General features: G+C 36.9%; 1 protein-coding gene across 1 annotated transcript; it reads right to left on the bottom strand.

Moving 5' to 3' along the window:
* Nucleotides 1-671: 671 nt before the first annotated feature.
* Nucleotides 672-11,965, bottom strand: LOC134793699 (glutamate receptor ionotropic, delta-2-like). The gene is made up of 9 exons (XM_063765350.1): nt 11,165-11,965; nt 10,958-11,085; nt 8,766-8,859; nt 6,157-6,313; nt 5,629-5,850; nt 5,297-5,405; nt 4,873-5,057; nt 1,461-1,565; nt 672-938 (listed from the first exon to the last, which is right to left on the bottom strand). Exons 1-9 carry the CDS (start codon nt 11,866-11,868, stop codon nt 840-842), a joined length of 1,803 nt encoding a protein of 600 aa, XP_063621420.1. The 5' UTR covers nt 11,869-11,965; the 3' UTR covers nt 672-839.
* Nucleotides 11,966-12,812: the final 847 nt, after the last annotated feature.

Raw genomic sequence — 12,812 nt, 5'->3', positions numbered from 1 at the left:
AATCTACCGTTCAATATATACTAGGAAATAGATCTTATCGAGTTTGTATGTGGTTTGTGAATTATACTCACTTTGTTTACACTGGCCCGTCAAAGAAATTTTATGAGAAGCAATTTTTATGATTATTAATACGAATGGGCTTCATTTCAGTGCTCTGAAATCTACTCGATTATTTAATTCAAAATTATCTTGATAAATTACTGATCAAATAATTCTAAATTACTCCTACGGATAGGAGGTTAATATTAACCCAATTATAGCAATTATAGGTGAAGCGTGAGTCGGTTTTGTCTACCAAATATTTGTCAGAATTATAAATTTTTAGGGTTTAGCACGAATCTATCGAAGGAGATTAAACGCGTTTTTTTTTAATCACTTTTTGTGCTTTACCTTAGTACTTACTGTGTTTAAAAGTATCTTCACACGAAGAGGATGAATCTATAATTCTATGTAAATGTGTGATAATACTAAAAAAGTCCCTCAGTGACTCCTTTTACAAACAACTGATGATTATACCTACATTCGTGTCGTGATTTATTTGTTTTTTTTTTACCATCTTACTTCTCGTCAGGTAGGTATAGAGAAACATCGTTTTTAACCGTTCTTGTCCCATGATTTCCCTTACCCCACCTAACCTTCTAATCATATCATCTCAAAACTACATTGCTTAATTAACGGTGTCATAACATTTCATCGAATTAAAGAAGTTAGCATAAAAGTAATGGAATTAAACTAAGCATGGCACACAAAGTGCAAACTGTAAACGTTCAGAATCATAAGTACGAGTATTCATAATCAGAAATAAATCAGTCAAATCACACTATAATATGTTGTATAATTTATATAGCTATTGTAGCTTTACCGCGTTTGATGAGCAATTCCGCAATGAAAACTACGATCGATATAGAGAGTCCTCCAAAGTAAAGCAAGTAGATACCCTGAAAGTAAATAAAATAAACATTATTTCATTAAAATATCGTTTTATATTAAGATGTGGGACTGTAGAGTTTAATACGCCGAAAGAAGTGATTTCTTTTTAGGTTTCCGTGCCCAAAGGGTAAAACGGGACCCTATTACTAAGACTCCGCTGTCTGTCCGTCCGTCCGTCCGTCCGTCTGTCACCAGGCTGTATCTCACGAACCGTGATAGCTAGACAGTTGAAATTTTCACAGATGATGTATTTCTGTTGCCGCTATAACAAATACTAAAAATTACGGAACCCTCAGTGGGCGAGTCCGACTCGCACTTGTCCAGTTTTTTGCATATACCGTGTTCTTTATTCTCCCTTTAGGGATTGAAGTTAAAATTTTGGAAAATATTAAATTATCTGTTACATTTCCTAAAGCTTTTTACATGACATATTTCATCACGAATCACGAATTAGATCCATAATTGATCCAGATCTAATTTGTGGCTTGTTATTAAAATCAGAATACGCCTGTAAAATAATGAATACCTACCAATAGCTGTTTTACGTTTAACGGCTCAACTCCGTCTATGTCTTTCTTTGTTCTAGACAGTCTTACTTCTAGTTGCACTTTGAAATCCAAATATTTCAAAGCTATCTGTAACATAAATTTAAATATGTTTTTGACAAATATTATGCTAACGCGTTTCCATCTTGTCATACGCGTTTTCATCTTGTCAAACATTCTAACGAAACCAAACTCAATTAGGCTTTAGGCTACTCCATATTATTATAGGTATTACGTAGTAGTCCCTCTGTCTGTGTAAGAATGTCCTATAATATTTTCATCACACTCGCTCAGTAAATGTGGAATTGCACGCAGGTTTAGCGGGAGTTATAGAAAAAGCGTTCTCCCTAGGGAGTTATGAAGTTTCTAGTGCCATAATTAACAGTTTTTTTGTCTTTATACTTAATTTTTGTATCGCAAGTGTGATGAAAAACATTGTGTGTAACTCGTGGCGTAATAATATTGCAAACTCGAGTCTATAAATCGCTCCGGCAAGCCGTCGCGATTTAACTTACTCTCGTTTGCAATATTCAACTTACGCCCCATGTTGCACAATGTACTATTATTTATTTACCCTCGACGCCATAAATTAGATCACCTGAATGGTTGTTTTTTTTAATTTAAACTGACATCATCGAACGAGCGAGCGAAGCGAACGAAGTTCTTACATTCGACTTGGGACACGCGGCTGGCTAGGGGCACGTCCCGGCATTTCGATGTTTTTAAGCTGAACTATCAGAGGATAGTTTGATACTCAAGAACTTAAGTAAATTTGTTCTTATTTAAATGAAATTGGCTAAACGTGTTGTTGCGGGCATTATATTTTAGTCATTAAATTATGAGCAGGCTCGATCAAGGGGTTATTGAGTTAGAAGAGCTTAGAAGGCTAAATAGCTGTTTGTGAGGGGTCTTGCTATTCTGGTCATCTTTTTGCAAGAAAGTATGGTCGAGTTTGGTATCAAATGAAAGTGTTCGGCTTGCACTTTTACACTATCGTTTTTAAATTTACTTTGTAATAATTAGCAAGATAAAAATAAACATAATATAGGTATTTGACATTTGACAGGAAATATTTCGGCTTACTACAGATACAGTATCAGTTAAGGGCTCCACAGACCTTGTAATATATCCACGCGATTTTTGATCCATTGCCGCCTATAGTGGGACATAAAATGGTAGAAATTAAATAAAATGGAACTCTAAAATTTCCATACCTACTATAGTCTAACAAGTTTGTCAGTAGAAAAAGGCGCGATATTAAAATTTTCTATGGGACGATAACCCTTCGCGCCTACATTTTTTAGCCGCTTTTTTCTACTGACGGAAATGGTTTGACAGACTATAAATTATTGCCATGTGTAAGCATTTTACGTCAAAAATGTGAGAGCTACGTAGAAAGTGGCGCCCTCATTTATTAACCGACTTCCAAATCTCAAAAGGAGGAGATTCGATTGTGATTTTTTTTTAATGTTTGTTACTACATATCTCCGTCATTACTGGACCGATTTTGAAAATTATTTTTTTGGTTGTATGTATATGCATAAAGATTGGTCCCGTTTTCGTCAAAACCCAGTTCTGATGATGGGATCCATGAGGAATCGAGGGAACTCCTCATATCTTAAAGGCATACATATAGTGATTTATGTGTTTCATCAACAAATCAAGCATATACATTCAAAATGTGACATTTGATGAAGTGGAACTGCTGATGATGATCAGAACGGAACTCTTCAACGAAGCATAGTTCACGTTTGGCGATTTGTCCTCTTCGTTATGTTTTTTAAGCAAGTTAAGTTTTTAAGCCACATTTTTGTCAAGCTCGAGTTCTGATGATGGGATCCACGAGGAATCGAGGGAACTCCTCCGATCTTAAAGACGTTTGGCGATTTCGAATTTCGATTTTGACGGAGCTGGCCCTGGAGCCAGACCTGACCCGGATCCGGGATCTTATCTGGACCTGAACCCGGATCTGGACCCGGACTTGGACCTGAACTTGGACCTGGACCACGACCTAGACCTGGACCTCGACTTGTACCTGGTCCTGGACCCGGAACTGGACCCGGACCCGGACTCGGACCTTGACCCGGAAAACCACTGATACCTAAGCTAAATAAACCACTGTGATTACCTACCATAAAATGTAGGTATAAAGTATAATGATGCCAAACTTACTAGCCCCTCCCGCTCAAACCCCCGTACACCGCACCGCACGCGCCGTTAAGTGGGTTAGGTTAGGTTTGAACTGCGATCCTCACAGAACCGAAAAAAAGGGGGTTAGGTTAGGTTAGAACTGCGAGCCTTACAGAAACGAAATGCTACCTACTAGAAAAGTGGGTGGTTTTACCTCCTTTTCTACATAGTACACCATCTATGTATCTTTCACCGGCCCCCATAGAAGTCGGACTATTTTATGTCGAACTATACGAGTAAGCAGGTGCAACAAAGTCAATCGCTCTATATAATTTTTGGCAAACCGCGAGTTCTCAGTTCGGGGCGAACTACTAGTTTATTTCAAAATTACATGTGTAAATTAATAATAATTGCTTTGTCATCAGATGCTGACTAATCTATGTCTAAATTCTAACCTGCGTCTCCTAGCACAACAACAGCCCGAATGCCCCAAACTATTGAAGATGACCAACCAACTCTATTAGCTTGGCATTTACTCAGAACTCTTCCACCTCATCACCACTTACTCGTAGTACATGTCCTCTAACGTCAGCTCCATGTTCTTGGCTTCTTCCTTGGTTATGTTCTGACCAATGAAGGGGCAAAGAATCTCGTATCTAAACCCTAACATGAATCGGATCTGTGCCTATAGTACGGGAGCCCACGATGCTAAATCGGGATTTACTCGAGCGTCATACAGACCTATTGGAATCGAAATATTAGATGATAAGAAGAAAAAAAAGTTATATAAAGTTTTTTTTCCAGCGGGCCGGAAAGCGTCTACAATTTTTTTTAAATTTCGGGAGGTTGGTGGAGGGTTAATAAATCGTTAAGCAGTTTGTGGGTTTGGTCGTTTTTTTCCACGTTAATGCTATATTTTTTCTATAACTTAATATAACACTTATTTGTAGGCATTTTCTTAATCTGACGAACACAAGTTTGGCGCCTAATTTTTACATTGTAACCGTCAGATTAAGGAAATAGCGTGCAAATAATTATCAGATTTAGTAATAGCACAATTATAGCGTTAATTTGGACTAATATGACCAAATCCACAATCTGCTTAACAATTTGTTGAACCCCCCACCAACCAACCCATCAACATAGATGGCTAAAAGGGGTAAAGGTAGACTACATGGGGTAGCAAGATATCATTCATATCTTAATCTGACGCGCTCGAGTAAACACAAAAATCCCCTCTTGGGCTCCTCTACCACTACATCCTCACCTGCGTTTCCCAGCACAGCAACAGCCCAGACTGTTGAAGACGACCAACCAGCTCGGTGAGCTTGGCGGTGTATGGAGAACTCTTCCTCGTCATCACCACGCACTGCTCGTAGTACATGTCCTCCAGCATTAGCTCGAGGTTCTTTGCACCTTCCTTGGTTATATACTCGCCGATCGCGAAGGATCCTAGACAACATAGATGGATATATGGCGTGAAACTGTAAAGAGAATGACGTGGGATGCTTGAGACGTGAGAGAGTAAAAGTATTTATTACACGGCCATAGAATACAAAGTATTCAAGTGGTCAGACAGCAGTCGTTAATTTTAGTAAATTCTTGAGATTAAGTTTCCGAAGCCGGTCCAATAATAGGAAGGTGATAATTAACTTAATAATCTATTGATAGACAGGTAGACAGATAGTTACCTGCCGGAAGGCGTTCAATACTAAACGCCATACTCCTTGTGAAGCTCTTTTGTGTCAATTTTTCTGGTGGATAAACCTTAAATTGACTTATTGCACTCTTGATTAGGGGCTGAAAATAAAAACAGGTATATTAAAATTGTTTTTTATCAGCTTATATATAATAATTTCAAGGACCAAGTCATCGAATATACGTATTTTCAAAGACTATTTAATTTAATTTCATAAAAGTAGTATAAAATACCCGGCCTCGTTGACTATTTATTGTATATTGCATCGGTAAGCAATGCCTCTATAATTATCATCTATTCTGCAAATCAGTCAACAACCCATACCTCCTCAGAAAGTATCATAGAATACAACCAGGCGTCAACAGGAGCGCCCCACTCCATTCTCCTGTCCACCAGATCCTGTATCGTGTCTACGGAGGCCTCGTACTTGGGGACCGTGAAGCTGGACGCCAGGCCGCCGCTGTACGCGTTGTCTATGACTAGGCCTGTGACTAGTATCCAGCCGGAGATGCTGCGTATGCGCCAGGAACTTGAGTCTCCGGGACTCTAAAAAACAAATATACGCAAGATTACGGAGAGTAGAGTTAGACCAAGAAAAGTCTGCAGCGATTTTGATAGCCCACGCTGTGCAATGTGCAAGTAATCTAGTTAGTTTGTTTCAAATTCGACATACGTTAAAGCTGACTATTTTTATTGCGATGACAGCAGATAGCGCCATATTCGACTGCGTCTTGCATCTTTTGCAGTTAAGACACTCATGATTGACAGAGAGAGCTATCGTCCAATTATTTATAAAGAAGGTAAGTCTTGTAACAAATATGTTTTCTTCTCGTAACATATATTTTCACTAACCTGACCAATCATATTCCCAAATGTAGCGAAGAAAATGTCGTCAGTAGATCGTTGAGCTATGAAGAGGGCAAATGACGCGAAGAAGAAGGTAGCTATTAAGCACATCCACATCAGCCACGAAAATGGCACCAATGGCAAGTCCCAGCTTGACATAATCCTAAGAATTAAATTAAGGTAAGTACCCCTATTAACGACCCCATTAAAATTGGCATTCATTACCGCGGTATATACAAAATAGCGTTTAATAAGAAAGCTTATTAACTTTCTTAGAATCTAAGAACACAGAAATAAATCCTTATCGTTTGACTATCGAATAAGTATAACATTGCTACGAAAACATCACGCAAAAAAGTCGAAAATACTAAACTAACGCATCAGGAGCGCAAGATATGGTTGCTCCATACTAACACGCAACACCTCAAGTAAGTAAACGCGTATTATATTTAGTGATTAGCGTAATAATGGTAAATATTATGGAAAGACTAAGACTTGAGATTGATTCTTAGTTATTATCTTTATGGTTCCCAAATACTTTATTTGTAATATTTGCTCGGCAAAAGGAAAAAAATAGGAAATTAAAAACCTCGGTGTTAGGTTCCATTTTCTTTGTGTGATACCTAATTTCGAGGTATACCTCGGTAATAACGGCAACGGTATTTTAGATTCGGGCGATCTTATATTCATATATAAATGCACATTTACTTGACTTTTGATGTTATTGAAATATTCAACCACCTATAAAGCTAAAGAGCTATTAACGTGGTATGAAATCTATTCAATAACTCTTAATTTTGATGACAATTTTAGACACCTTCTCAGAAGTTTTCTTAGAAACCCTTATATGAGAAACTCGTTCAAGTATTGATATAGAAACATAAGTATGGTTATAAAATTTATTTTTACCATTGTTTTGTAATATTTGGAACCATCCATACTTATTGTATTAAAAAAATACAAGATAACTATTCATTTTTATTAGTCGTAAATGAGTTTTAAAATTATTTGAATTGAACCGTTTAACGATGGTTAGAAAAGACATCACTCGGTAATAAGCTGTATGAGAACCTAATACAGACCCACCCAAAACTTTCATGACTTCGAAATTAATAGGTTCTTAAAATACTTACCTAATACTTTTGATAGTCTTTTGTATACCAGGTACATAATAATTGTTCTTAAAACCTAATTATGTACCGTTGCACACAATATTTTTTCTAAGGCAGCAAACATAAAATAAATATAGATAGAGAAGATAGTAGAAAAATATATTTTATGTTATTTTAATAACATAATAGACACACAAACATACAACATTAACATTAACTTACACAGATCTTGTATATATTGTGTAGAATATAATTGTGATAGGTAGCTTAAATTAACTATCTATCTGCCGCATAAATGATGGCAGGTGGACTAAAACAGTGACAGACTGGACACCTCGTAACGGCCACAGGAAAAGAGGTAGACCCAGGAAGCGTTGGGAAGACGTGTTCCGCGAAGTATGTGGACCAACATGGAGGAGACGGGCTATGGACAGAGAGGATTGGAGAGATACGGGGGAGGCCTACGCCGCTCAGGCGACTTTCATAAGCAAACGTGTTTAATAGAAGTAGAATTTGTAAATAAACATTATATAGTGAAAAACTTTAAATAATATAGTACGTGTTTTAGATTTTAGTTTTATATTTAAAAAAAGTTTTATACTTCATAAATTACAGTACAATATTTTTAAGTTTAATGTAATATTTTAAATTGTAATGTGTTTTATGATAGGCTTTTTTACTTTACTTTTACTTTAGGTAGCTTAAACTTTTTGGAGCAACTTGCCCTTCACGTCCGGTTGAAATAATTAAGTACCTATTTATTTAACGTAGATAGGTAATAAATTAAACAAGAATTTCGACAGCATCACACTTGCTCGTAAAGGGTAACCCACGATGTTTTTAGCGTTAAAGGAACCAACTATTTTTATTTTAAATTCATTAATTAAGTCTTATAATATGAAAAGCGTACTGTACTGATTACCTATACCATTTTTTATCCATTATTGTCAAATAAATAATATTTATCATAATTATGGAACTAAAAATGCGACGGGTTATCCACCCTCGTAAAAAGGAACCCACATCCGCGGTATTTGGGTAACAGTGGTCCATTACCACGGTAATAGGCGATTTCGACATTTTGGTTTTGATAATTATTTTTTCCTTTATATTTTTCTAAAACAAGGCCAGAAACTAAAATAATATAAACTTTAATTAACAAACTAACATAAAAAAATATGTCTTGGTTCATACACCGTCGGTTTATGCTTAATTTTTGGCTCTTTTTCGAAAACTTGCTTAACCCCCTCGTTAATAGGGGCACTTACCTTAATAGGCCTATCACTATAATTTTTTTTTCTGGTTTAAAAGTGAGCTGATGCAAAGATTACTCATGTGTCGGTTACATATAAAAATGATTATGTCTAAGCAAAATGAAACCAGGATGTTGAAGACTTCCATATTTTTGATACGCAGGGCCACTCATTCAAACTATAGACAACGGAATAGCCATTTGTTTTTGGTATAGTAGGTAAGTATAACATTAATATGTTAGTTACTTGCCTAGGTGCGGGTGCAATGCAGGTGACAGCAGTTCTTATAATAGGAGCAGAAAAATCCAATGCCCTGTATTCTTCGTACCAGGAATAAAGCGATGCTGGAATGAAACGCAAATTATTTCAGGTGGGGACACTTGTCGAACGAGCGAGCGAAGCGAACGAAGTTCTTACATTCGACTTGGGACACGCGGCTGGCTAGGGGCACGTCCCGGCACTTCGATGTTTTTAAGCTGAACTATCAGAGGATAGTTTGATACTCAACCACTTAAGTAAATTTGTTCTAATTTAAATGAAATTGGGTAAACGTGTAGTTGAGGGCATTATATTTTAGTCATTAAATTATGAGCAGGGTCGATCAAAGGGTTATTGAGCTAGAAGAGCTTAGAAGGCTAAAAAGCTATTTGTGAGGGGTCTTGCTATTCTGGTCATCTTTTTGCAAGAAAGTATGGTCGAGTTTGGTATCAAATTATTTTAAATTTACCATTTTGAAATAATTAGAAAGATAAAAATAAACATAATATAGGTATTTGACATTTGACGGGAAATATTTCGGCTTACCACAGATACAGTATCAGTTAAGAGCTCCACAGACCTTGTAATATATCCACGCGATTTTTGATCCATTGTCGCCTATAGTCGGACATAAAATAGTAGAAATTAAATAAAACGGAACTCTAAAATTTGTCAGTAGAAGTTTGTCAGTAGAAAAAGGCGCGATATTCAAATTTTCTATGGAACGATAACCCTTTGCGCCTACATTTTTTAAGCCGCTTTTTTCTACTGACGGATATGGCTTGACAGACTATAAATTGTTGCCATGTGTAAGCATTTTACGTCAAAAATGTGACATCTACGTCGAAAGTGGCGCCCTCATTTATTAACCGACTTCCAAATCTCAAAAGGAGGAGATTCGATTGTGATTTTTTTTTTACGTTTGTTACTCCATATCTCCGTCATTACTGGACCGATTTTGAAAATTATTTTTTTGATAGTATGTATATGCATACAGATTGGTCCCATTTTTGTCAAAACCCAGTTGTGATGATGGGATCCATAAGGAATCGAGGTTCTCCTCAAATCTTAAAGGCATACATATAGTAATTTATGTGTTTTATCAACAAATCAAGCATATACATTAAAAAAGTGACATTTGATGAAGTGGAACTGCTGATGATGATCAGAACGGAACTCTTCAACGAAGCATAGTTCATGTTTGGCGATTTGTCCTTTTCGTTATGTTTGTTAAGCAAGTTAAGTTTTTAAGCCACATTTTTGTCAAGCTCGAAGTCTGATGATGGTTTCCATGAGGAATAGAGGAAACTCCTCAAATCTTAAAGGCATGCGTATAGAGATTTGTGTAATTTACATTAAAAACTGTCGCATTTGATGAAGTGGAACTGCTGATGATGATCAGAACAGAACTCTTCAAGGCCCTGGAGCCAGACCTGACCCGGATCCGGGCTCTTGTCTGGACCTGAACCCGACTTGGACCTGGACTTGGACCTGGACCAAGACCTAGACCTGGACCTCGACCTGAATCTGGTCCTGGACCCGGAACTGGACCCGGACCCGGACTCGGACCTTGACCCGGAAAACCACTGATACCTTAAGCTAAATAAACCACCATAAAATGTAGGTATAAAGTATAATGATGCCAAACTTACTAGCCCCTCCCGCTCATACCCCCGTACACCGCACCGCACGCGCCGTTAAGTGGGATAGGTTAGGTTTGAACTGCGATCCTCACAGAACCGAAAAAAAGTGGGTTAGGTTAGGTTAGAACTGCGAGCCTTACAGAAACGAAATGCTACTAGAAAAGTGGTTTTGGTTAGGTTCGAACTGCAATCCTCACAGAACCGAACTGCTATCAGAGAAGTGGATTCGTGATGCTAAAACTGCGACCCTTACAGAAACGAAATGCTACCTACTAGAAAAGTGGGTGGTTTTACCTCCTTTTCTACATAGTGCACCATCTATGTACAATAATCTTTCACCGGCCCCCATAGAAGTCGGTTTTTTTTTCTTGAAAATTATTTTCTACTATTTTATGTCGAACTATACGAGTAAGTAGGTGCAACAAAGTCAATCGCTCTATATAATTTTGGCAACCCGCGAGTTCTCAGTTCAGGGCGAACTACTAGTTTTAACTCAAAGATATACAAAAGAGGTACATTTTTAAGTAGGTAATTGGCTTACTTATTCCTATTTCCGTTCGATCTTCGACTAGATTTCCGACTAGGCCGACGCCAGTATTGTTCTCATAAATCTCACCCCACTCCTGTCCATCGTCGGGTCTTACGATTTCCACTGTGCAATTAATCCACCTACAATATTTATTAATTCTTAAAAAAAAACATAAATTTTGATCGTATATTTTTTGGGATATTCTGTAACGTTACCTACCTGCAAAACTCCTCTATGAAGCGTATATCTATGCCATCGCGGCCTAGCGGAGCCAGAGATGGCGACAGGTCTAATAATACGTACGGTTTATATGTAAATGCTCCTACTTTGACCTTCTTGCCGTGTAGATTGGACATATCATGAGGAAACAAATTTACCCCCTTTTCAAACAGTTCGGTACAAGAATCCCAACGATCTAAGTACAGAGGTTCACGTATTTGTTCGTCGGCACCGACAAATGTTTGAGTTATCATGTCGTATACTTTACAGTCTGCTGAGCTTTGTGCATTAAGTGCTATTAATAAAATATTAGGAACGTAACCAGTTTCCTTTAGCGCCAAAAGATCAGTAAGGACACTTGCATTGTAAAATTCGTCTTCTACGGGTATTAGAAATATGAGTTTCTTGTCGCTTCTCCTTACATCGCCTATATGATTGACCTTGTCAAAAGCTACCATAAAATTTTCAGGTTCATCCATTTGTATAATGTATTCGGTACAAGCTTTTTCCCATGCCTCCAAAATTTGCTGCACCAGTTCTGAATGATTAGGTCTTATTCTCATAGAGCTCACGTTTAATGGTAAGTTAATCATTAATTCAGTTTCAGTGACAAACGTTAAGCAAAAAGACGTTCGCAAATAATTATTAATTATTGTGTTTAGTATTATTTCAATCGGAAATAGTATGTTTGACGGTATCAACATCTTGACTAATTTTTAAATATAATTTAATAAAAATAAGACATAAAATAACTATAATACGTAAGATCGTCTTGATGCAACCATTTTTTTCGAATGCATGTATGACATAAAAGCAGCCATAGCCTTTTGTAGTTGCTACGGTTTACCAAACATTATATTGCATAGGTATGTAAATTCCACGGCACAAGTTTTATTGTAAGTAACTCAAATAAAAATTACTTAACGTAAACATAAATTAGCTAACAATTTAAAAATCAATAACGTCACTAACGTCAGTACGTTTAGGTTCAGCAAGTTGAAACGAACTAAGAAATAGGTACCTATATTTATAAAACTAGTGCTTCCTATTGCAAGCTGAGGTATGTTATTTAAAACTGAGTTAGTTTGTCATTCATTCCATAATTCCAATATTTTTTTTATCTTTTGCACCTGACTGCGACTTGTTTGCTGACCAGAGTCACAAACTTTATAAAGAATTTTTACGTTTTTGCGAATCAACATACGTACCTTATTAATCACTGTCATATTTATCTTATAATTTAGTACTATAGCTATAGCTTTCTTATAACTTACTTAATTTTACAGCGCATTGGCGCCCCTTAGCTGTAATGCTGTAAAATTTTATTTCAATTAATATCAAATAATAAAATTATCTATTTTCCATATATACTATGTCATCTTGTTTTTATTAATTAAAAAATACCATCATCGTATGTCTTTGTGCATTAAATAAATAAAAAACTAAGCAAGTTACAGGCCACTAAAGCTAATGGATATTTTGTTATGGTTAGCGACAAGACACAGGCGGTTAGCGCCACCAATTATTATATTACAGGTACACGCATGCAACATCTTGATCGTTGCTGAGGTAATTGACGACCGGTCTGGCCCAGTGGGTAGTGACCCTGCCTATGAAGCCGATGGTCCCGGGTTCGAATCCTGGTAAG

The sequence above is a fragment of the Cydia splendana genome, chromosome 9, assembly GCF_910591565.1.
Source record: "Cydia splendana chromosome 9, ilCydSple1.2, whole genome shotgun sequence".
Taxonomy (NCBI): Eukaryota; Metazoa; Arthropoda; class Insecta; order Lepidoptera; family Tortricidae; genus Cydia; species Cydia splendana.
Note: the sequence above shows the minus strand (reverse complement) of the source record. Positions and strands in the feature narration are given on the sequence as shown.